The sequence below is a fragment of the Brachyistius frenatus genome, unplaced genomic scaffold (genome assembly GCF_029030835.1).
Source record: "Brachyistius frenatus isolate BFR_SWC_R1_liver_20210118 unplaced genomic scaffold, ASM2903083v1 Contig_73, whole genome shotgun sequence".
NCBI lineage: Eukaryota > Metazoa > Chordata > Actinopteri > Embiotocidae > Brachyistius > Brachyistius frenatus.
This window is the reverse complement of record NW_027210672.1, coordinates 662,636-685,428: the sequence shown is the minus strand read 5'-3', so window position 1 is coordinate 685,428 and position 22,793 is coordinate 662,636. Positions and strand designations below refer to the sequence as shown.

The window sequence follows — 22,793 nt, the reverse complement described above, 5'->3', positions numbered from 1 at the left end:
CACATTATTTTGTCATTTTTATTACCCAGCGCATTAGTTTTCCAAGACTGCAATGATCTTAAGACTGTCCAGTGAGTTTATGTTTATTCTCTTTAAAAAAAATTGTACAATAAAAGTGTTTCTTCTCTTCATCAAGTAGAAAACATGTCATTGAAACAGGATTACAGTAAACTGGAGAAAATGAGAAGGGGTATAACCCCGGTCGGTGACTTTAGGTAGAAAGTGTTGGGGAAGGCCTCTGTTCGCCTCTTCGCTCACATTCATTGTGAATGTCGAGAGCCGGGACATGAGCAAATTTACACAGTCACAGAGGGCACATAATACTGACACTTTAACCCTCCTTTTGTCCTCGGGTCAAAATGACCCGCAGCTGTGGTCAACCAAGTTCTATTTTATTTTCATATTTTTTGGGGATCACTGGTGACAAGGAGGCTGTGAGGGTTTCTTCAAAGAATGATGACCAATGATCCCCAAAAAATATAAAAAAAATATAGAAATAAAATAGAACTTGGTTGAACACAGCCACGGGTCATTTTGACCCAAGGACAACAGGAGGGTTAAGCTGCGACCCCGTTCATCAGCAGACGGAAATCCTCTGCTGCTCTGGAGATCTCCTTCCCTAACAGTAAAAGTAAAAGTTTCCCATGAGGTGGTTTTGTTTGTCGCTCACAAGAAACCATACAGGAAGCAAACAGACACAAAGTGTGTTCGCGGCAAGATGTTACAAAAAACTCGTAATATTTTTGGCTTTGCCATTACCGGCTAAAACATAATGAAGTGAAAGATGGTAGTAAACATTTATTCGTCATCATCGTCATCGTCATCGTCATCGTCGTCGTCGTCGTCGTCGTCATCGTCGTCATCGTCGTCGTCGTCATCGTCGTCGTCATCGTCGTCATCATCGTCATTATCGTCGTCATCATCGTCATCATCATCATCATCATCATCATCATCATCGTCATCATCATCATCATCATCATCATCATCATCATCATCATCTGGATCGATCTTTCCAGACAGAACATCGTCAATCCACTGATCGAGCTCGTCAGAGGAGGGCATGTCGTCCTGGTCGTCCATTTCCATCCACACGCTGTCAGCCTGCCGAGGACAGAAATGTCGGCAAAAACATTAGACTGCAATGCAAACCTCTTCTTGGTATTTCCTAGTAATAGTATGTGTTATAGTTCTATACTACTGTCTGTCTGTAATAATAAATGTGGACTGTGATTGCTCGATGGCTTGTGCCGACTTCACACTCACCGCATCCATTGTGGAGATTCATAACTTCACAAACCTCGACAGCCGTCCATCTAAATATGGTTTGATGACTGAATTTGCGGTTTATCTCTTAGTTTGATTTCTTTGGGAATTTGCAAAGTACAATGTTTTTGAGTGATTTTTAAAAAAAATTTGTAATGGGTTAAAATGGGCCACTACCTTGTAGCTAAGAAAACTCTTTTGTATAAAATGTAATCAATTAGCCTGGTGGGCGGGGCTTGTCATGGTTAAAAGGCCCTCTTCAAGGACTGGAGTTAGTTTGGATGACTGGCTGCAGGGGAAAGAAACCTAGCTATGGTGAGATTATCAGTGATTGTGTGGTTGTGTGTCTCTCCGTCCCAGAGTTGTATGGTAGTCTGTGCGTCGGTGGCACCGAGGTGCGCTAAAACTGGCTCCATCGAGCTTTGGCGATTCAGGGGATAATTCTCTGTAGATGCTATGAGCAACTCCTTTCACATCGTCGTCAGATGCAGTTGTTTTTAAAATATCAATTATAGCCACATTAAGGTACGTTGCTGTCAAAAGTAGCTGTAGCATTAGCAAAGACTGTTTTGCAATGGCAGTTTTATGTTTTCTTTTCCTGTTCTCATGAAAACACACATTTGACACATTCTAATACTTGTCTGAATAATGTGATTGTCTTTTTCTGTACCAATAACTTGAAACCTGTTTTCTATTTTAGGATGGAAAAGTCTGCTTACGTCCTCAACATCGACGACACCAATCTGAGGAGAGCCGAGGTCGATGCCGAAGGTCCTCTCCCAGTAAGGAACCAACTGGAAGCCAGAAACAGACCCAAGGTAAATGTTATTATTGTTTGAAAGCAGCTACAGGAAACATAAAAGGATCAACAGCAAAAATCTTTTCCCACCACTAGTTAATGTACAGTTTAAATGGGAAATGTTCATACCAGGGGGAAATTGTCAGGGTCGATCCAGATGATGCTGAGGTTGGGGTTGTCAGTGTTCTCGCGTGCCACCTCCTTCAGAATTTCCAGGAACTCAAAACCATCTAGGAAATAGTTCAACGGTCAAATGCGGTCACATGCCAGGTATAAAGTATTCAGCTTCATATTTGATCTTCAAGTTAATCCCAGTTTAGTTCATCTAAATGCTATAATTTGGAATAATACCTGGATCATCCTCCTCGGCAAAGGCAACAATGTGCTCTCCATCAATGTCATCCTCCTGTGAACAGAAAAAAGATGGATAAAAACAGGATTTTTGTTATTTCCTCTCTAGACTGACTGATTGGATCACAGTTTATTGATTACAGAGAAAATTCAGATCTCATACCCAGATTTCGTACATGCTGTGAGGCTCAAGCTTCCTCAGGGTGGGCCTGAAACCCAAAAATATCAAAAAGGAAACTCTTACAAACACTTATCGAAAATACATTTTTGAAGAAATCATCATTTAGTACGTGCATATGTTTAAAAAAAAAAAAGACTTCAATTAGTGTTTTCTCATCTGCAATCTCTATAATTAATAGCTGGTTAGCTTTAGAGCATGGTTAATAATATTAGCATTAGATTATAACCCTTTAAGTAGGATTTAAAGCTTGCCATGTATGTGCTTCAGCTATTCATTTCAGTCTCCCACGGGGTCTCACCTATCATGCTGCTCAATGTAGTCAACAAGCTCAGACTCGATGTAAGGCTTTCCTGGAATGGAGACGGGTTCATCCATGAACGGCTCATAGAAATCCACTTCATTCATCTTCAGTTTCAGCTTCTTGGCGATCTGAAAATGACAAATGATACAAATTTAGAAGATAGCACAACGGTGATTTTGAAGCATTTTAGGAATTCCTTGTGTTTTAGCAAACACTGTGTAAATATTGGCTTTAAAATGTGTATTCAGTTTGCCTCTTCACTTATTCAACCTCACTGATATAATCATAATATTTTAAATTAATGTCTCCATTGTTAAAAGCTCGTTAAAGTATTTTAATCCTCTGATATGCAGCTCTTTAAACAAATGTAAGGATATTAATTCACAATTTTGCTTACACATGTTAAACAAAGCCATATAAATACTAAACCTTGGCGTCGAATGTGGCGAAGAATTTGACAAAGGGGTGGAACTCCTCAGCAGCATCATTGTACTCGAGGAAATCTGGATGGAGAAAATAACGACAAACAAAACTTTTAAAGTCATAAAATCTATTCTCTGCAACAGGTAATGAGTGATTGAGTGTGATCGGTTTCAAGGTCAGGCTTGAGATCATAATCTTGAACCTACGAAGAGATTTCTCGCTCTTGAAATAGCCGACCAGCTTGATGACCTCATCAATGTTGTGGAAGCCCTTCAGCTCACGCTCGTTGTCAATGATCTCCACGGGCTCCTCAATCACCTGAAGATACAGGAGGCAAATTTAATGAAGATTTAAATCTGAGGTGCGGGACGTTTTGTCTCCCCCTTTTGGTAGTGAGAGGAATTACAAAAACACTGCTGTTGCGTCCTCTGTTGTTAATGTTTAGCTGTAAAGCGGTGAATAAATTGTGGGAATGAATCCAGTTTGGTCCGATAACATTTGGAGAGAGGAGCCATGTGATTCAAATGTTTTATCCCTTTTCTAGTTAAACCAGAGGTTAGCTCGCTCACACGGTCAAAGCATGCCCAGTTTGCATTCACTCAGCCAGACAGGGAATGTCTCACCAGACACCAGATTTAAAAAGAGATTTAACTCTCGGTGATATCAGCGTTGTATGAACTCTTTTGGCTGGAACACAGTACATGTATTTATGTCGTGCACTGAAGCATTAAGTGTTGCAATGAACAAAATCTTACTGCACTCAAAATTACAGTACAAATGCACATCAATCCTAATATTTGGGTGACATAATTCCACTTGATCAGTATCTTGAAGCAGAATGGGAAAACGCAGCCTGCTCAATTACAACACCTCCAAGCGAACCTGCATGTACAATATGTGTGCTCTGTATAATCATAAAAATATGACTGAACCATAGTTTGATTTTACACACAGTACTCGGCACCATCCCTCATCATCAACGACCATGAAGCACTTACATCATAGAGGAACTCGACCAGGGTGTCGGCGGCCAGCTCTCCATCGTACTCAATTATCTCGTTATCGGCAAAGATGTAGATGCTCTCCACCTCGTCCAGACCTGGTAAGAGAAAAGTTTTTCATCAGCGTTAGAAAATGAAGTTTCCCACCTGTTTTTAAGATGGATTCCACACTCGTGGGTAGTTTACCATCGTCATGTCAAACTAGCACAGCAACTGTCTGAGGGATTTTAAAACTACATGACACCTCGACTCAAATTTGACATAACTGTGATAAACCAGTGAAATAATAACGATAAAATCATAATCAATTAGTGTCCAGGATTAGCCTACATGTCAGTACTTAATGAGATGTACTGTTCCAATACATTGCCATATTTACTTTGCATTTTCACAAAAGCAGTATATATTAATAGAGATACTTATAGATTTATCACATCTATTTCCATTATTGGTTTATTATAAAAAATAAAAAAACAAAAAACAAACAAGACTGTAAACATATAAGCATGGTATTAAATATAACAAAGCTGTATGATATATAACATATTTTAATACTACTACTTTTCTACTACTTTAATATTATTATTTTGGATGTCAACAAAGTTTTTTTCTTTTACATTTAAATTTTTCAGTCTTTAGGTCGTTGGTTTGGGTTCTGCTTTGCTAAAACAGTTCTCCACTTTAGCAGCTATTGTTATAAAGAAGCTGTGATACCTTTGGTGAACACTCGGGGGCAGGCTTGTTTCATATTTTCCCTCGACAAGGCATCACACACCAACCTTTCCCTGACAGACATTTACAGTTTGAATCCTATAAAAAGAAATTCCAATTTGACTTTCATTATTGACTATGGTAAATATTAGATTTGTAGTCCATACATTTTTTGTTTTGCCAAAAGATTCAATGACCACGGTCCAACAATAAACAGGTTTAAGTTTAATTCCAAGTGACTGAAAAATCAACACATAAAGCTGCACTAAATTAGCAGACTGTAGCCCTATTTTTCATTGCTGCCTAATTTATTAAATGTAATACAAACCCGAAAAGCAAAAGGAAAAGTCATTTTATGACCTGATGATATTTGTTGTGTTTAAGCTCTGTAAAATCAAATGAGGTTTGCAAGTGCTTTAATCAGGCAGATTTAGTGAAACTCTCAACAAGTGGTGGGATTTGTTGGAAAATAGATGATTTACATCGAGCCAAAGAGTGGAATTGTTTTGTTTTCACCAGCAATGTTTCTGTCAGGCTTACCCAGCTTCTTGGCAACGGCAGAGCCCTTCTTTTCATCCACCAGGGCAAATCCAATGTCCTCATCGTCAAGATCGTCCAGAACTTGGGCAGCGAGCTAGACAGAAGGATAAAGAGACATGGAGAGAATCGGGGGGAGTCGGGACGACAGGCAGAAAAAGTGGAAGTTGTAATTAGTATCATATGAGTGCTGGTTTTATCTCTGACTGATATCGGTGATAAAATTATCATCCTGGAACGCAATTAAAAACATACTTTCAGTTTCATTTATGCGAGTAAGCCCTTGGCTTTTCATCTCAATTTCAAGGCCTTAAAGGCAAAAACGTTGGCTTGCTGCCTTGCACTTTCTAAATCTGAGTGAAACCGAAGCCAACAATTGACAGCCTTCATAGCCGGTGCGAGAGGAGCACGGACGGCGGGGTTTCCAGAAGAACAAGAGGGGCAGAACTTGAGCCAACTATGTCGAAGGGAAGAGGCGTTTGCAACAGGTGTGATGGAAAGGAGAGGAGCTCACACTTTGCCAAAGTAAAGCCGCGTCACACATGCGCCATACATATTTACTGTAAACATTCAGGCTGACAAACTATCTGTCAGAGTTGTAAACATTTGCACAATATCTTCTTCCACATGTTTGCACTTCTCATTGCTTCGTCGTATACTTTAGCACCCGCAGGGTACACGATGATGCGTGAGGTTACATTTTATACGAAAGTGAGTGGAAAGCATTATGCAGCAGCTAGCAAAAGCAGCATTGCAAAATGGATAACATTCAAAAGCAACCAAATGCCCCAAAGCACCAGCACAAATAGCTGTGCACTGGTGTTATACTGTGTCTTAAGTTGCTCTTTGCAGACAATATTAAATGCCATCCATTCTTTTGGTCTCCAGAGTCGGGCCGGTTTTTCTATAATTAGGAACTTTCGGCCTATTTGCCTTAATTGGATTAGATTATCAACATGTAAAAGCCAGGTCAAGTCCTCCCAAATCAGAAAAAAAACCAAAAAAAAAAACATTTCCTCACTCTGTTCTGTTGACCAATGCTAAAAGTTGCAGGTCTATCCTCTGAGGAGAGCGGTTGAGACTTAAAAGGAAGTCACTTTTACCAGCCCAGAAATAGTCAAATACCAAAAACCCCCTTGTTAAGGCGTCATCTATACACTTCTTTTTCTACGGTTTATCCAAAATAAGATGTTATTAACCGAGCTACAGGCTAAAGGCTCGTTTCTGATCGATAAGCTAAGCCAGACGAAGCAAACTACCTGCTAACAGCAGCTTCATTCAAAGAGCAGATGGCATACGTGAGTGATATCAAACCTTCTCGTGTATTTGAGAAGAAAATAAGATCATTTCCCAAAATGTCAAAAATGTTCAGTTCTTTTTTTATTTTTTATGATTTACACAAAGAAGATATGTTTTAATCAGAGTTAAAGGCAGTTTCATTACCTTATTTCCCATCGTTAAGCTAAGCTAAGCTGAGTAAGCCAAACTGCCAGCAAGCTGTAGCTTCATATTGACCGTACATTTGCATCACTGATATCAACCTTCTGCTGTATTTAAGAAGCAAAAAAAATGTCAAACTTTTCCTTTAAGATATAATTTTTTTTTTGTTTCTCCTCCACCGATGTCAGTGGAGGTGTTTGTGCTCTGAAAACCTTCTGTTCATTGGGTTTGAGCTTTTGAAACACTGTTTATGTCCACTGTAGCGCGAAGGCAGAAACCCAAAGCTGTGGCACCGATCTACGACACATTTGTAATAAATCAGAAACGTTTTTTTTCATTTTTTTATGATTTGGGTGAAGTGGCCCTTTTCGATAATCGATGGTTTGCATGGATGTACGGATGACTGAGATGAAAAGGAGGATAGATGGATGGTTAGAGCTTGATTAATAGATTAGATGGGGGCTTTTTCAAACAGTATCCACTTACTTTTCTCTCTCTACACATGTGACGTTAAACTGGCACAGCCCAAGCCGCTGCTGCCGCTGGACTTTGAAAGCATTTCAGTCCCCATTCGTCTGTCACGTATGCTGTTGCTTTTTTTTTTTTTTTTTTTATAACCAAACTGCAGTCAAGGAGTGGGAGAGGTGGAACAATCAGCAGATACGGCAGCAGCAGCAAAATAATCTGTATTTCTCAGCCCGAGCTTTGAGACACTTGACACAAGAGGCAGAATTTTTTAACATACCTGAAAGATAATTGCTGCTTCACTTGTGATCAACTGCAAGAAGAGGTAACGCTTTAGGGCAAAGCACAATAGTCACAGCCTCCAGGTTTACAACAAATCGGAGTGGCCTTCACAGGAGACAAAATAGGTCCAGATTTACACACTGAGATTGTACCAGGGCGAGTAAAGCTCCATCCACACAGGGCTATCATTACCTGAGGGCCTTGTGTACAGTACAGCTGCAACATGTCTGCAAGCCAGTACTTGAACTTTTGAACACAAAATTCATCCGTGATTTAACAAACACAAAGCCCATCTCAACACTTAAATTATCAAAAGGTAAGACAGACATCTTGGAAGGAATATATTTTGTATTTCTATCATACCCAAAGATGAGGTTTGGTCAGTACATTTCAATTAAACAAGGTTTTATGTGACACAGTACACAGTATCAATTATCACCTGAGGTCCGGAGGTAACGCTGGCTGAGTGTGAATATGGCTTAACACAAGAAATCAAACAATTATTGAATAATTTTTTTATTTTTTTTTATTCTGCCTTAGAGCTGAAGAGTGTTGACTTATAGACAAAGATGACCATTTTGAAAACATATTTTTATAACTGGCAATTAATGGATTATAAAACATGAATAGATGTTTCTGTAGGCCAAACTTTGACCACCAGATGCAAATTGCAGAAGTGGTGGATACTCGCAAGACATCACCAATAGTTTATACCCTAACCCAATCTATGGTTTTTTTTTTAACGTGTTTGTCCAAAAATGATTCCCCAAAGCTTAATCGTCTTCCTCCCTATTCAGACAGGGCATAGCTTTATTAGTAACACGGGGGTATTTATAAAAGAGATGAAGTTTAGGGTGCTTGCAGTGGGGTGGGAGGCAAAGTAGGGAGTCCCACAGCTATATTAGGGCGCATAAGAAAGCCTGTTGAGGACCACAAAAGAAGGCTGAGGTCCGTTACATATAGAAATGGGTGTGGAAAAGGGAGGAGAGAAGGCAGGCAGCGCTGATGAATGGAAGATGACACCTGACACGCAAGTTAACACTCACATCAATCATCTTCCTCGTGACTTCTCTCCACCGCCTCTTTTTTTTTTTTTACCCTCTGTGTCTATTTGGATTTTTCTTTTTTTTTTGTTCACAACTCCTGAGTCCCCATTTAAAAACTACCTCATCTGCTCCCTTGCTATCACTCGACCCCCATTCGGAAGTCTGAGTGCAACACGGCCAAGAGGATAGGTCAGCAGTGCAATCGCTTGGCTCCGTCTCCCAATGCCCAGTCATTGCCGGCTTGTCAGGTGATCAAGATGAGGGCAGAGTACTGCGGTGAGTCGTCAAAAACGTGCTCTGGGTCCCTGCTGTACTTGGCTGTGGCACCAAATGATGAGCAAGGAGAGAGCAGCATGTTCGCAGTGCAGTAAAGGGGTCACATTTCTTGTAATATGACTGCTTCATTCAGGTTAGCCTGTATACATTGGTTGCCGCGGTTTAGCTCAAACACGTACTGTCTGAACAGCGTCAGTTACTCTTGCATAAGAACGGCTGCAATCCTCCTCAATGAGTTTGCCTTTTCCTTTTTTAGATGCATACGTTTTGCCAGAGGCTTTAGGGTTAAGCGATGTAATAATGAGGCACAATCCAAGTCTAAGTAGGTCAAGCAGAATTGTCCAAGAAGAGCTTCAACACTCACACAAATGTAAAAGAAATTACACCTGACACAAGTGTAAAATTAAGCAAATTTCTTCTGATGCTGATGTAAAAATAAGCAAATGTTATCCAACACAACTGTAAAAAGTTATAAATATTACCGGACAAAACTGGAAATATTAAATTAGACTTAAAATAATCTTACATTGATTTAAGAACTCGTTAATTGTGAAAAGTTACAAAGTTAAAAAGAGTAAAATGTAACAAATTTCATCTGACACAGATGTAATTTTGACTCTGCTGATTGCAAACAGAGGTTATTAGTTCCTCCTTAAACCAGATAAAAATGATTTAAATGTGAAGTAGACTTCAGTTTGATTTAAGTTATAGGCTGAAAAAAGTCCAAAACATACAGTACTTAGTGAGCTTCAAATAATACTGAAAACTCAATCCTTCAATCTTCAAAATCTCGAAGTACTTCTGCATTTTATATTTCAAGACAGACATGAGTTTTTTTTTTTTTTTCAAGAACAGACTGTGGAAGCAACTGGCTTAAATCATTTTTGCAGTATAATTCAGTGCATCAATGCCTGCAGAATTAGTAGAATTTGGGTTTTTCCTGTTTCTCGTAACCATATTCGAGAAGAAATACACCAAATAAGCTTTATTGTACTTTCCTGCTCAACTCTACCCTGCGCGTCCTTCACCCTTCCACAGCCGGTTCATAAGAAAAGGCTGAATGAACGATTGATTGAAATGGAAGACCTTGTTGTGCCCTCTCGTCCCTGTCTTCGGTCTAAATCTGAGCCACCGACCGAGACTTGGTGTTTTGGTTGCGTCCGTGCACCTCTGGCGTCTTAAGTGAACGACTGAGCGGTCGATGAGTCACACGTTTGTGACATGTGCGTCACCTCGTGATGTTAGTCACTCAGAGAGAACTCCTCACCAGCTGAGGAGAAGCAGTTCGCCCTGCAGTTTGCCTGGGCGTCATTTCTTTTAAAAGGTGCTTGAGTGCCCGAAGTATAAATATTCAGAGCCAGGGAGGAGAAACATTAGTGGTAATGCAGCTCTATGTTTTAGTGAGTGTTTTTAAAAAAATATATATTTATAAATGTGATGTCAGAGGAAGCAATTGGTTTTCATTCATTTCTACGTGGTAAAAAAAGGGAATTTGCAGAGATGAAGAACCTGTTTGGGATCATTGCGATTATTGGCTGTTTTTTTGTAGAAGATATTGCACGGTCATGGAGATAAAAAAATTTCATTACAAAATATATCTTTTGACAAAGCAACTATAACACAATTTTAACAAGATTTCCACGCAATCAGTTTCAATGTTGGGATAAATATTGTAGCAACTAATAGCTAACTGGTGGTAAAAGCATTTAAAAAGTCAAAACCCACATTATACTTTGGAGTATAATAATAGTAAATGGATGCAAACTAGTAGGTAATACAGAAAAAAGATGAAAAATCCCACTTTAAGTCATCTTTGGTGTTAGACCAGAGAGATTCTTTTTTTATGTAAAATAAAGGAACATTAAAATGTTTTGTTTTTTTCAAAGCAGGAATTTTTCTTCCTGTAGAAAAGCAAGCATCCTGGGAAGAATGTAAAATTAGAAGTTCAGCTGGCTTTTCCCCTTCAGCCAGATAGTAAATTAGTAATGGCTGCTGTAACACATCAGGACGTTCTACACCAGGCTGTTATGTAACACTGCGCCGGGGAAGTCATGAAAGATTCATATACAACAGCGTATAAAACACACACTGTGACTCGCCACAATCCAGTTTCACTGTTCTGTTCGGAAAGGAGATGATTCGGGATTTTTCAGACTCTCAGTGTGACTGTTTTTAGTTGCTAGAATTCTAAAACAAAATCTCATTGTGATCCTTTTAACTTTGAGTTGAATATTTACTGTCTTTCAGAGCACAACGTGGTCTCGTGGGAGACGTGATGAAATCCATGGAAAGCTTTTAGGAGCCTCACAGGCACACCAGCTGATTCTCCCACAACAAACTGTGAAAGGCAGAAGTGTCTGGGACCATCTGTGAGTGACTCACTGTGACAGCAATAAGCCATAAAACAAACATGTCACATAGCAATCAAAGCTAATGAACTCAGAATCCTTCCTGCGTTCGTTAAGCTTGTTTTAGTGAGTTACACCTTTTAGGTTAAACATTTTTTTTTTTTAAACAGTATTTTTTTGTATCTGACTGGAGTGATTTGGATTTGAGGTCCTGTATGCACAGAATTATCAGACAGTAACAGTGGCAATAAATAATATGTAGAATACGAGCATAAATGAAATATCTATATAAAAGAAGTTTGTCATTATATAAGACAGGACGGTATTCCAAAAAAGTCAGATAAAAACATAAGAAGGTAATATTATATTTTATATAGATGGGAATGATAACAATAATACTACTATTTTAGAACACGCAGCTTTCCGACAATTTATTTCACCGTCCATTATTAACGTTTTGAACACGTGTGTGCTTCCTATGATGATGATGATGATGATTTCCTACGACGCCTGCAGAGGGCTGTTGAATAGCTGTAGTGTAACACTATATATGCTTTCAAATATTATCTTTGCAGGAAATTGATAGAAAATGAGCTTATTTGTTTCCACGTTCCTATAAATAACAAAGTGAATTGGGTGAAAAAATTGCCAAAAAGCTGATTAACAGTGTGTTCACGTACACACGGTGATGAAAAGCACGTATGCGCTGCCCTCTTGGTGATATCTTTGTTCAGGTCCATCACTTTGTGGAATGAAGATGTAAGTCGGGGTGTCAAAGTCACAAAAATTCACATGTAAATTTTTGATGACACACCTCGATCCCCTCCATTTCCGTGACATTTTTCTCCCATGAATAAGTGATACGAAGACATTCCCTGATACGGGTGACGGAGGCGGGGGCGAAGCATTAAAGGATATTCAGGGGAAAGACGAAAAAGAAAAGAAAATGTATGTTCTGTTGAAGGGGAGAAAACGAGCACGGTAGGGTCAGTCATAAATAATTCTGTAGACGATAAAAGCACACGTACATAACACGCTGCGTATGATCGGACGCGAACACAGTCGAGTCTGCGGATAATTCACAATTGGTCCAAGTAGATATAATCGCAAATCAAAGCCTTCTTACGAGTCACATTCAGGAACAAGTGCATTCGTTTAACTGCGTTAAGTTCTGTCAATCATTTAAAGGTCCAGTGCGTAGGATTTAGGGGGATCTGTTGGCAGAAATTCAATATAACTTTTATAATTATGTTTTTCGTCAGCGTATAAATCACTCGACGTGAAATAATGTTGTTTTTGTTGCCTCGTAATGAGCCGTTCATATCTACGTCCACGTGTCGTTCCGCCATCTTTCTGCAGCAGCGCTGAGGGGATGAACGTACACAGCAACACTGGCTCTAGTGAGTTTTGTGGTCACCGTTGTTGTCCTTAACACAAAACCTGCAGCTGAGGTTTGAGGCGGTACATGGGGTCTCGGAGGATCCAAGTGAAAGGGATTATGGGAAATGAAGGATCAACATCTTTGATAGCTCATGGCTTGATATCTCAGCCTCTTCTGCTGCAATTCTTTCTTTTATTCAAAATGTCTTCTTTGACCCCCCCCCCTAAATGTCAGGGAAGCATAATGAAAGTGAAATTTGCCAAAGTGCCTCTTCAAATGCTCAGTTTTACTTGCAGTCTAATGCAATTTCTCAATGTTAAGTTATCTGGTAGAACTGCACGGCGAATATCCAACTTTTAACTTCCATACCTAGAAATCCTACCACATGACGTCAGTGAGCAGAATTTTAATTTGAGTGTGTCAATATGAGACACTCCTCTCTGTTGCAGCTGCACTTCATATCCACACCGGCTGCAGTTGACAGCTGTTCGGTGGAGCTCTAATGACAATAAAGCTGTTAAGTGTTTTTACCAAACTAGACTGCAGATGTGAAAATATAATCTGTGGATTCTGTTTATAAAAATCAACAACACTATTCATTTGCAGAGACGGGCACGCTTCCACTGTTATTATATTTTCAAACAAATTCCACAAATTCGTACAAATCAGATTAATTTTTTTACGCCTTAATAAAGGTGCAGAAATCATTTCCTGCCTGATAGAGTTTCAGTAGAATCAACTTGAGAACTGCAGTTCATCATATTCACTCTCCTGAACTGACAAAAAAAAAAACATCCAAGTATCATATTGTACTGCACATCCTCAGATCAGATACATTACCACCGGGATGCACAGTCATCGCTGTGATTGATGAGATATACTTTTATTTTGAAAGGCAGATAAAGAAGAGAGAAAAATATAAATGATATTTGGTTTAGTTTGGTGCTATTGAATAGAGAAACACCTGATCTATATTGTGGCAGAACATCAGACCGCAAAATATATAGTTTCACCAGCAGCTGCGACCCTCGAAATCAACAGTCAAACGTTTCTATTATTAATCCTCTACAAATAACAGGTGGGTTTTGACATGGAACGAACTGGACGAGCCGGAACGCCGAGCTGGCCGGCAAACAAACATCTTTACCCGTTAACATCTGACGAGATGTCTCCAGAGAATAACACCAAGGACACTTAATCTAAACTTAACTCCTGTCAGGTCTAATGACATCACATCTCACAAATGAGTTCTTAATTTAGATCCTCTTTCAGTGTTAATTGGAGGATCAGGGAAGGAAGGTGGGAGGAGCTCTACTATGGCGCGATGGAGCTCCAACACAACTTGAAACAATCACAGTTTAGTCTTTTCTTCGTATATTTTAATTGTAAATGAAAATAAAACTGTCTCAGAGGTTGTCGAATCAGCTAAAAAAAAAAAAAATGTATCTGCTCACGAATAGTGTTTGGATGTTGGCAAGTTCACGGCAGTTGCGAAGGAATCTCACTGGAAGGAGAGACCGGCTGAAAACCAAGCGGCTCCGAGCTCGAATACCCAGTGAGGAGTTCGTGAATTAAAGGGGCCGTGGGGGACTCGTAGCAATGAGATACGAGATCCGGCTAATAACCTTCTGAATGTGGGGTGTCGATGGCTGTTGCTTGAAATCAGCGTCAGTAATAGTTATCTTGCCGCCTGTCAGGTTCACAGGTTGTTGGGCGGGATAGAGTCGCGAGGGAGGACACGCCAGTTAATACTCACCCTGATTTAGAGGAATTACACTGTGATGCGGGCTTATTTTGTCTGCTTAGCAAATTGGTGTCATAATAAAACCCAGATATTGTACATTTAAGGAAAATACCATTTTTAAGCTACATTTTTCAGGAATATGAAGTCAAATGTATCAGCCGTTGAGCGTCAGTGTGAACGTACAATAGTAGCCCCGCCCGCTTCCCCGTCTCCTCATCAATACCGTCCCTATCATTAAAAATGTAAGAATGGAATTTATTGTGCCCGACGAAACAGCAGTCGGTTTGAATAACGGTTACCACGGCGACCGTCTGACCTTTTCCCACATCTCTGAGTCGAAGGGAAGACGATCAGACGAGACAAATCAGGAGCTTCCTTCAAACAAGATTTCCTTCAAATTATGAGGTTATATTTTGACTCGCTTTGTGTTTGCACCTATGTCACCTTTCTTAGTTATTTATGCAACCGGGGGAAAAACAGCAGAAAAACACGGTCTTCTTTTCCTTTAGCTCTTACAGGAATACTGTAACTCAAACGGTGTCTGTCTGTATCAGGGTGTCTCGTAGCAATGTAGTGATCAATGAATTATTCACGGTTCCAGTCACTGTACTGCTCCTGTAATTATCTGCTAAATAAAAAAAGAAAAGGAAAGCGGTCATATAGGTTGTCAGTGCGGGCACCTACATATGACCCATATTTAAACTTACTCTGACCTCTCGTGAGCAAAAAAAAGGAAATCGCTGGCCCTTGTGAGTTGAAACATTTCAACTTAAGTGACGTATTTAACTTATTTCATGCACATAACAACTAAAATAGCGAACGAACCCAAATCCAGATTGTTTTTCCCCCTAAACTTATAGCCGAGTAGTATGTTTTCCTAAAGCTCACCAAACTCTTAAAATGTTATTTGTTACCATGACGACATGGGTCTGGTACAGAAAAGCCTATTTGGCAGCGTGATTGCCTGGCTTGAGTTATTGCTGTGCAGCTTTCTTGAGAACAGCTCGCCGCAAAAGTGGGTGAAGACACGCTCAACTGTGCCTGTGGATCTGCGGCTACTTAGCGGATACTCCGCCCCCGATGCTGCACAGAGCGCCCGTCGCTGTTTTATTCAAGTTTATTCATATTAAACATGTTGCATGTCCAAATCATGAGCAGTAGACCAAGTTATGCCGGGGACAAGCAAGCATATGTACACACAGAGACACAGAGATATTCCTTGAATTATATGCTGTAATATTAGGGAGCTACAAATGCCCCTGCTGCGTTGTTTGTAGTGTGATGGGTGGGTGATGGTGGTGGTGGTGGTGGTGGGAGTGGGGGGGTGGGGGGGGGTGGAGGGGGAGTGGGTATGTTGGCGAAGAAGGTGGCGAGTAAAAAGATCGCCGCAATCGGAGCTGTGTGGTGTAGTGAATGATGAGAAGCGGCATTTACAGTACGCAGCATGCCAAAGGTCAGAGTTCAAACTGAGAGAGAAAGACAAGCCAGACAGCCGTTAACAGCAACAGACTTTTTTTTTTTTCTTTTTCTTTTTTATGTTTCTCACCGCTGTAACAAGTACATGTTATTCATTTCGTCACTGCTTTGGGCGCGTGGTTGTTAAATTTGCACTCTGCCTGTGAGCCTTTATTCATATCTTTGGTGACTCGTGCTTCACAAAATGGGATTTGAGTCCTAATAACGGGAGATATTTTTGGCTGAAGTGCTGCAGGTGAGGTTGTATTTTTATCATGGTACCTCCTACTCATACCAATCATCTGCCTCCTGAAATTTGCTTCCAGTCCATTAAACAGATTGCTGTTGTCACTTTGCGGGCGGATGTTAGACATCTGCGGTGACTCTCCCAGATATTACATATAACTGAGTAATTGCACGGTGAGAGCTATATTAAACTCTGTTGCCATGCTAAGTACGAAAAACCTCCATGAAATTATCACTTTCTTATCACTTTGTCACCTTCAGATCAACGAACGTTAAAGGGGGGGAAAAAAATAGGCATTCGCAGATTCCTGTTGCCACTATACGTGACAACTCTGTTTAAGGTGTAAAAATAAAGAATAATTCTCACTGAACTGAGATCAAATTGAGGAGGTGAAGCTCAAAAGCTGCACATTATATGAGATCATGTAACTTGAAAACTTTAGTAGTAAAAAAGAATATGGTACTGATTGATTAGTTAGAACATGATCTCCTTCGTTTAAGCAAAATGACACAAAAATGAATGATTCCAGTAACAATTTGGTGTTTTTCTCAGTCCTACTTTATAGCTCGTTAAATTTCTGCGGCTTTTTGTTTTTTCTGAAATTTTACAGACCAAAGGCAGATATCTAAAACAATCATCAGTCACTGCCACAGTATGACATAACAATAACACTGTTGACTGTGTTTCTTGGTTGTTTGTATATAATATATATAGATATATACTGTACTGTATGTACTGTATATACTGCATATACTGTGCTTTTTATATTTTATATTTTTTACTGCTATTTTACTGCTATTTTATTGCTTTCTATTATTCTATTATTATCTTATTGCTTCTGTATGCTGCTGCTGTAGCGAAAAAAATTTCCCCTCAGGGATTAATAAAGTAACTACCTAACCTAACCTAACCTAAACACAGAAAATAACGGCAATAATATTGATTTGTGTATTAATCTATTGCCTGATTTGCTCCTAATGCAGCCAAAGTGAAAGAGCCTTCAGGTACAGCTGGCTGATTAGCTTCATCTATGTTCCACAGTCAGGGACTCGTTCATCAGCTGTGCATCTGTCAGCTGACCAGTAACATCCAATCAAATTCAGATTAGTAGTGACATTTGCACACATCGTTTGACGTGCAAGCTCCTTCCTCCGACCCAACCTCCTCATGTCCTGTAGTTTTGGTGCTGTAGATTTAATTATATTAATTAAATGTATTATTCATGTTCGTGTTTATAAAGGGAGATTAGTTCTGGTGTGGGCGTAACTTTTTAAACTGCCAGGATTGGGAGGCACTGTGATTAAAAAGGTAGTCTTGTGCATGTCTCGTTGTCAATGTGACTGGATTCAAACTTGTTCCCTTTTGAAAATAATACAGAAGTGTTTGGTCTAATCAGAAAGGTCACCAGGATGTTTATTCAGACATTAGACCAACTAGTTTAATTGTAATCAAATTAACAGAAGGCGCCGCATGTCTGGTGGGACTCGGGTGTCTTTTTGAACAACAAACATCCATGCAAAGCCAGAAACAGATGAAATAGTATCTTTTTCTGACCTACATAGAAGGCCATTTCATTATCCCACTCATCTAGGAAATGCAGATGTATTTATACTACATGGACTTCTTTCAATAGATTGTAAATAGTAAGGCATATTCACCAGCCATGGCCACTTCACAGGAGTCATAGGTGTGAGGACACGCAGGATTGTTTTTCACATACTAAGACAACTCCAGCTGTGGTCAAAGGTGACAACGTTGGGCCTATTTCAGGAGCGACAGGGTGACTCTTTCCAGCACACAGGCCCTTTAAGTGGAAAATGCTGAGTTTGTTGTTGGTGACGTGTGTTTGACGAGGGTTTGTTCCAAAGAACGAGTACCAGGAGGTTTCTGCCGTCAGGATTTACGTCCTGTCTGCATTAGAGCATTTTCGTCATTATTTTCAAGCTTCTAAGGAGACTTTAGAAGATATAACCTTCATGTGTAAGTGTTCCAAGTTTTGTAACTTTATCAACATCAGCACCTGAGTTACGCACATTTTGGTGACTACTTGTATGTGTGATGGTTTTGCACTTTCGCTATGGACTTGAACAGAAAGCACTCACCAAATTTTGTGTCAAACCGACACCAGAGACCCTTGAAACGCTTCAGCAAGTCTACGGCGATGACGCAACGGTGCAGGAGAGGTGTTTCCCAAAAAATGTCACGATAAACCTGATGTTCGCTCTCCTTTCAAGTTTCAGGTTGATGGTAAATGTGCACATAACCAGTGGTCACGGAATCGTGTGTAACTCAGGTACTGATGTTGATCAAGCAACGTTACTTGGAATACTTAGTCACAAAGGTTATGGCTTCCTCCCGCTCAGTTTGCACGCAACAGCGGCAGTCTCTGAATTTTCTGATTGCCACTCGTATAAGTTCTACGCACGTGCTCAGTGTCGATGGCCTACGGCATTACTTATTATAAAATGTCTTAAATTAAACGTATTCTGTGTCTATTCATATCCTCACTGTCGAGGAGGAAGTGGAGGTCTGAAAAATGAAGAAAGATCCTGTTTGTCTGACAGCATCGGTGGAGAAAAAAACAGTAAGATGTGGCTATTTTTCTCAAATTAAGATAATAAACCTGTTGACATAATTTTTTTCATAAAAACAAATGTAATGTATTTTGTCTCAAAGGAAAAAAAACTTAAATGTAAGACATCTTATCCTGATGTATGACCTAATCTTTAAACAAAAGTAATTAAAATTCGAGTCGCTGACTTTAATAATTCATCCTTCCACATTCATATGTGCTAACGACTCGCTATTTTAAGGATCCCCTCTGAGCACCTCGAGTGCTCTTCGCTGATTGGTTGAGTGGCCACAACTGGCAGGAAGTCAGAAGAACCGGAGTAACGGTCAGTCGGGGAGCTGCTCCAGTAAGCATCTCTATCTCCAGCCAAGAAGCACCAGTTGGCAGCGCTGAGAGGAAATTGATCAGATCCAGTGACTTGGGTGTGTAAATGATGGTTTGGGACTTCAGCCTACACCTAGAGGCCTGTGTCGTAATACAAAGCAGGCCGGTGTGTGTGTGTGTGTGTGTGTGTGTGTGTGTGTGTGTGTGTGTGTGTGTGTGTGTGTGTGTGTGTGTGTGTGTGTGTGTGTGTGTGTGTGTGTGTGTGTGTGTGTGTGTGTGTGTGTGTGTGTGTGTGTGTGTGTGTGTGTGTGTGTGTGTGTGTGTGTGTTGTAGTAGGTGAGGTAGGTGAGGAAGCTGCGGCTGACGTGAAATACAGCCCCCTAAACTCTCGGCCTGTCCCGCGAGGGCTTTCAGCCTCTTGCTAAGCATGCAGCGCTGTCCAGGGCTATTTACAGAGGTGACTTATGCGGGCTAGTGTAAGGTACACTGCGCCTCTGTAAGAAGACACTGCTGCTCTGACGGGCCGAGCGCTGCTGTGGCGAAACTACTGGCTGACAGCAGGGCCCAGGTGCACCGACGGTGGGCTGTCTTTTGAAGAGTGCTTGAGCGTGTGTTTTTTTTTTTTTTTTGATCCAATAACAGTCTCTGGAACGCGCGCGCACACACACACACACACACACACACACACACACACACACACACACACACACACACACACACACACACACACACACACACACACACGCACACATACAGTCCTTCTACTGTCGGATGATTAGCAGCATGTCTGGAATTATCTCCGTGCGAGTACCTGGCTCAAAGGCACCAGAGCAACAGCTGCTGAGTCGTCGCTGCAGTCTGATTTCTAGACCTTCTGGCCTTTGCTCTATTTACTACTGCTCCTGGCAGTTGAAATTCGCTCATATCATACAACTTATCTGCAGAAAATATAATCAACAATAGAGAATACAATGTGCATGATTCATGTTTTTTGCACCATCTTATGTTTATGATTAGATTATATCTAAAGTGTATGATGGCTTGTGTTGTGTGTGTGTGTGTGTGTGTGTGTGTGTGTGTGTGTGTGTGTGTGTGTGTGTGTGTGTGTGTGTGTGTGTGTGTGTGTGTGTGTGTGTGTGTGTGTGTGTGAGAATTAAGCCTTGATTCCTTTCTATCAATGGTCAAAAGTCAGCAGTTATGCCGGCATGGTGCCTTAGACATGATTAACCTTTACGTGTATTTGTATGAGATTGGCTAGGTTTTCTCCAAACGTAGTCACAGTGATGCACTTGTCCAAAAGACAAGAGAAGGAATTTGTTGTGTGAAAATCAGAGTTAAAACGATGGCAACGCTTTTGCCCACCTGACGAATGACAGCCTGAAGTGATCGTTATTCTGTTTCAGAAAGTCGCAAAACAGTAATCAGACAGCAGGTGATTGAATGTGTGTTCACCCATCGCATACACTCCATGTCAGCGCTCGCCTCCATCCTGTTCCTCAAGTCCCCCACATTCTCCGCTCTGCCTCCTTCTCATCAACTTCTATCCGGTCATACTCGGCAGGATGCCACACTTTGAAAAAGGTCCGAAATCCCTCAAACGGGCCTCACTGAATAATCTGCGCCTGCTCTCTTTGTCTTCCTCCTCACCTGTCAACCACATCATCGCACTCATCTTGAAACCCCAAGCGCAAAAGCCACAACTGCATCCAGGAATCTCCATCTCCTCAGAAACCCTTTCCTTCCTTCCTTCCTTCCTTCCTTCCTTCCTTCCTTCCTTCCTTCCTTCCTTCCTTCCTTCCTTCCTTCCTTCCTTCCTTCACCTTTTCCCATCACGACCATTCCCACACATGCGCCACAGTTTGGTCCCGTGTCGTGCCTCGGCGGAGACCCACCTCCAAAGTCAGCTCCTCTATCTGAAACTGCTTCATGGCGCTGCGGTTCCCGTCCACGTTTTTGTGGTAGTAGATCACCATCACGTCGTACTTCTTCATGACGGACTTGTAGTTGTTGGCGGTGAGGGCGTGGACGCGGTCTTTGCCGTCGTACTCGGGGACCTCCAAGCCCTTCTCCCCCCAGGACAGGGTCCCCAGAGAGAGGAAGACCCCCAGAAACACCCACTCCCACTTCATGACTATCGTCATCCGCCTCTCCTCAAAGCCTGTCGACGGCGGGGGGTTAGAAGCGGAGGAAAGTACGCTATCCAAGGTTTTAACCTTGTTCCTAAGGCGAGTTGGTGCGAAGCAGGGAGAGTTAGGAACAACGTCCGCTTCCTGTCCCCACCGGCTACAGAAGAGCGGGTCTGACGTTGACACCCTCCCTTTAAAAACCAGGCACACGTGGTGTTGCTGATGCTACTGGCCGAGGGAAAGGGGGCGGGGACCCTTTCGGGGAGGGGGGACTCGAATCTAGGAGGCCCGACACTGATCCTGCTTGTCTACAAGCCGTGAGGGTGCCAAAAAAGTAGGAATGACATGCGGTGGGGGTGGAGGGGAGTTCCTGAGCGGTGGTCAGAAAAATAGCAAATGGGCGGAGCCAGTGCTTAGGCCACCTGTTTGTACCCGTGGCTATGAAAAGGGATGGCGGTTTGAGTTGGGTGTGTGGAGAGCTGCAGATACCAGCTCAGTGTCTTGGAGGACTGAAGGTATGGATGGATGTATGGGAGAAAGAAGAGCTCCAAGATGCTATTTCCATATTAAGTTTTGCAGAGGAGCCAAACTTCTCGCTAAAAATAAGGCCTTTGTGGGACAGACAACACTGTGGACAAGATGGCGTACATCCTGAGGGTCAGAGGGCAGATGGTGCTCTGATAGACGGACACTTGTTCCTTCTCCGACTCAATAAAACAAACTCCAGCATGATGTCAAACTGACTAAAGTCACACTCAAATCAGAAATACTGTCTCGGTGTATTCTGATTTTTCAAGCCATAATAGCAATCAAATTCAAAATCAAAATAAAAGTGCATTTATTTTTCTGCTATTTCTTTGTTCGGGACTGATGGAAAAAAATTGATTTGTCTCTTCCTCTTGTTTGCATTGTGGCTCCGGAAAGTCTCTTTGTCAAGAAGGCGCCGAAAAGTTTCCTTTGTTTTCTGTCTTATTTGCAAGTGATTCTTTCCGCATCTAATTGACGACTCCCACTGTGTCCTTATCTTGTGCCCTACAACCAACTCTGTATTACCATACGAAAGCAGATACAAAGGGAATGGGGGTGACCGTCAACTGTTTGTCAACTGTATAAAAGCTGCCCTAAGGAAGAGGACTTAGTGGAGAACGGGAGACGAGGACTGGGGAAAGCCCGGCTGGGGCGAGCCCTGCTGGAAGGACTGCTGGAAAGCCCTGATGTAGAGCCCTGCTGGGGGGATGGGAGAGCCCTGCTAGAGAACTGCTGGAGCCCTGCTGGGGAGAGAACTGCTGGGGGGGAGCACTGCTGGACACCTCTCTTTGAGGGTGCATGTAGTTGCTCCTTCTTGCAAGAATAAAATGTCCGATGTGTTTGATTTTGAACCAAGCCTCTTGAGCAATTTTTCCAACAGGGACATTTTTATTGAAAATGATATCTGCATAATTTCTGCAGTCACAACCAAAATGACCTTTTTTGTATCGGAGATTTTTGTTTATTTCGCCATAAATGATCACAACAGTCTC

General features: G+C 41.3%; 1 protein-coding gene across 2 annotated transcripts; it reads right to left on the bottom strand.

Moving 5' to 3' along the window:
• Positions 1-533: 533 nt before the first annotated feature.
• Positions 534-21,444, bottom strand: casq1b (calsequestrin 1b). Of its 2 annotated transcripts, XM_069707976.1 has the most exons (12): positions 21,040-21,444; positions 7,753-7,785; positions 5,571-5,664; positions 4,317-4,417; positions 3,525-3,636; positions 3,325-3,398; positions 2,893-3,023; positions 2,577-2,622; positions 2,414-2,468; positions 2,192-2,292; positions 1,983-2,057; positions 534-1,101 (listed from the first exon to the last, which is right to left on the bottom strand). In XM_069707976.1, the coding sequence occupies exons 1-12, from the start codon at positions 21,286-21,288 to the stop codon at positions 799-801; spliced, it is 1,374 nt and encodes a 457-aa protein (XP_069564077.1). In that variant the 5' UTR covers positions 21,289-21,444; the 3' UTR covers positions 534-798. The 2 variants fall into 2 exon arrangements, with proteins under 2 accessions (XP_069564077.1, XP_069564078.1); XM_069707977.1 differs by lacking the exon at positions 7,753-7,785.
• Between the last annotated feature and the right edge of the window lie 1,349 nt (positions 21,445-22,793).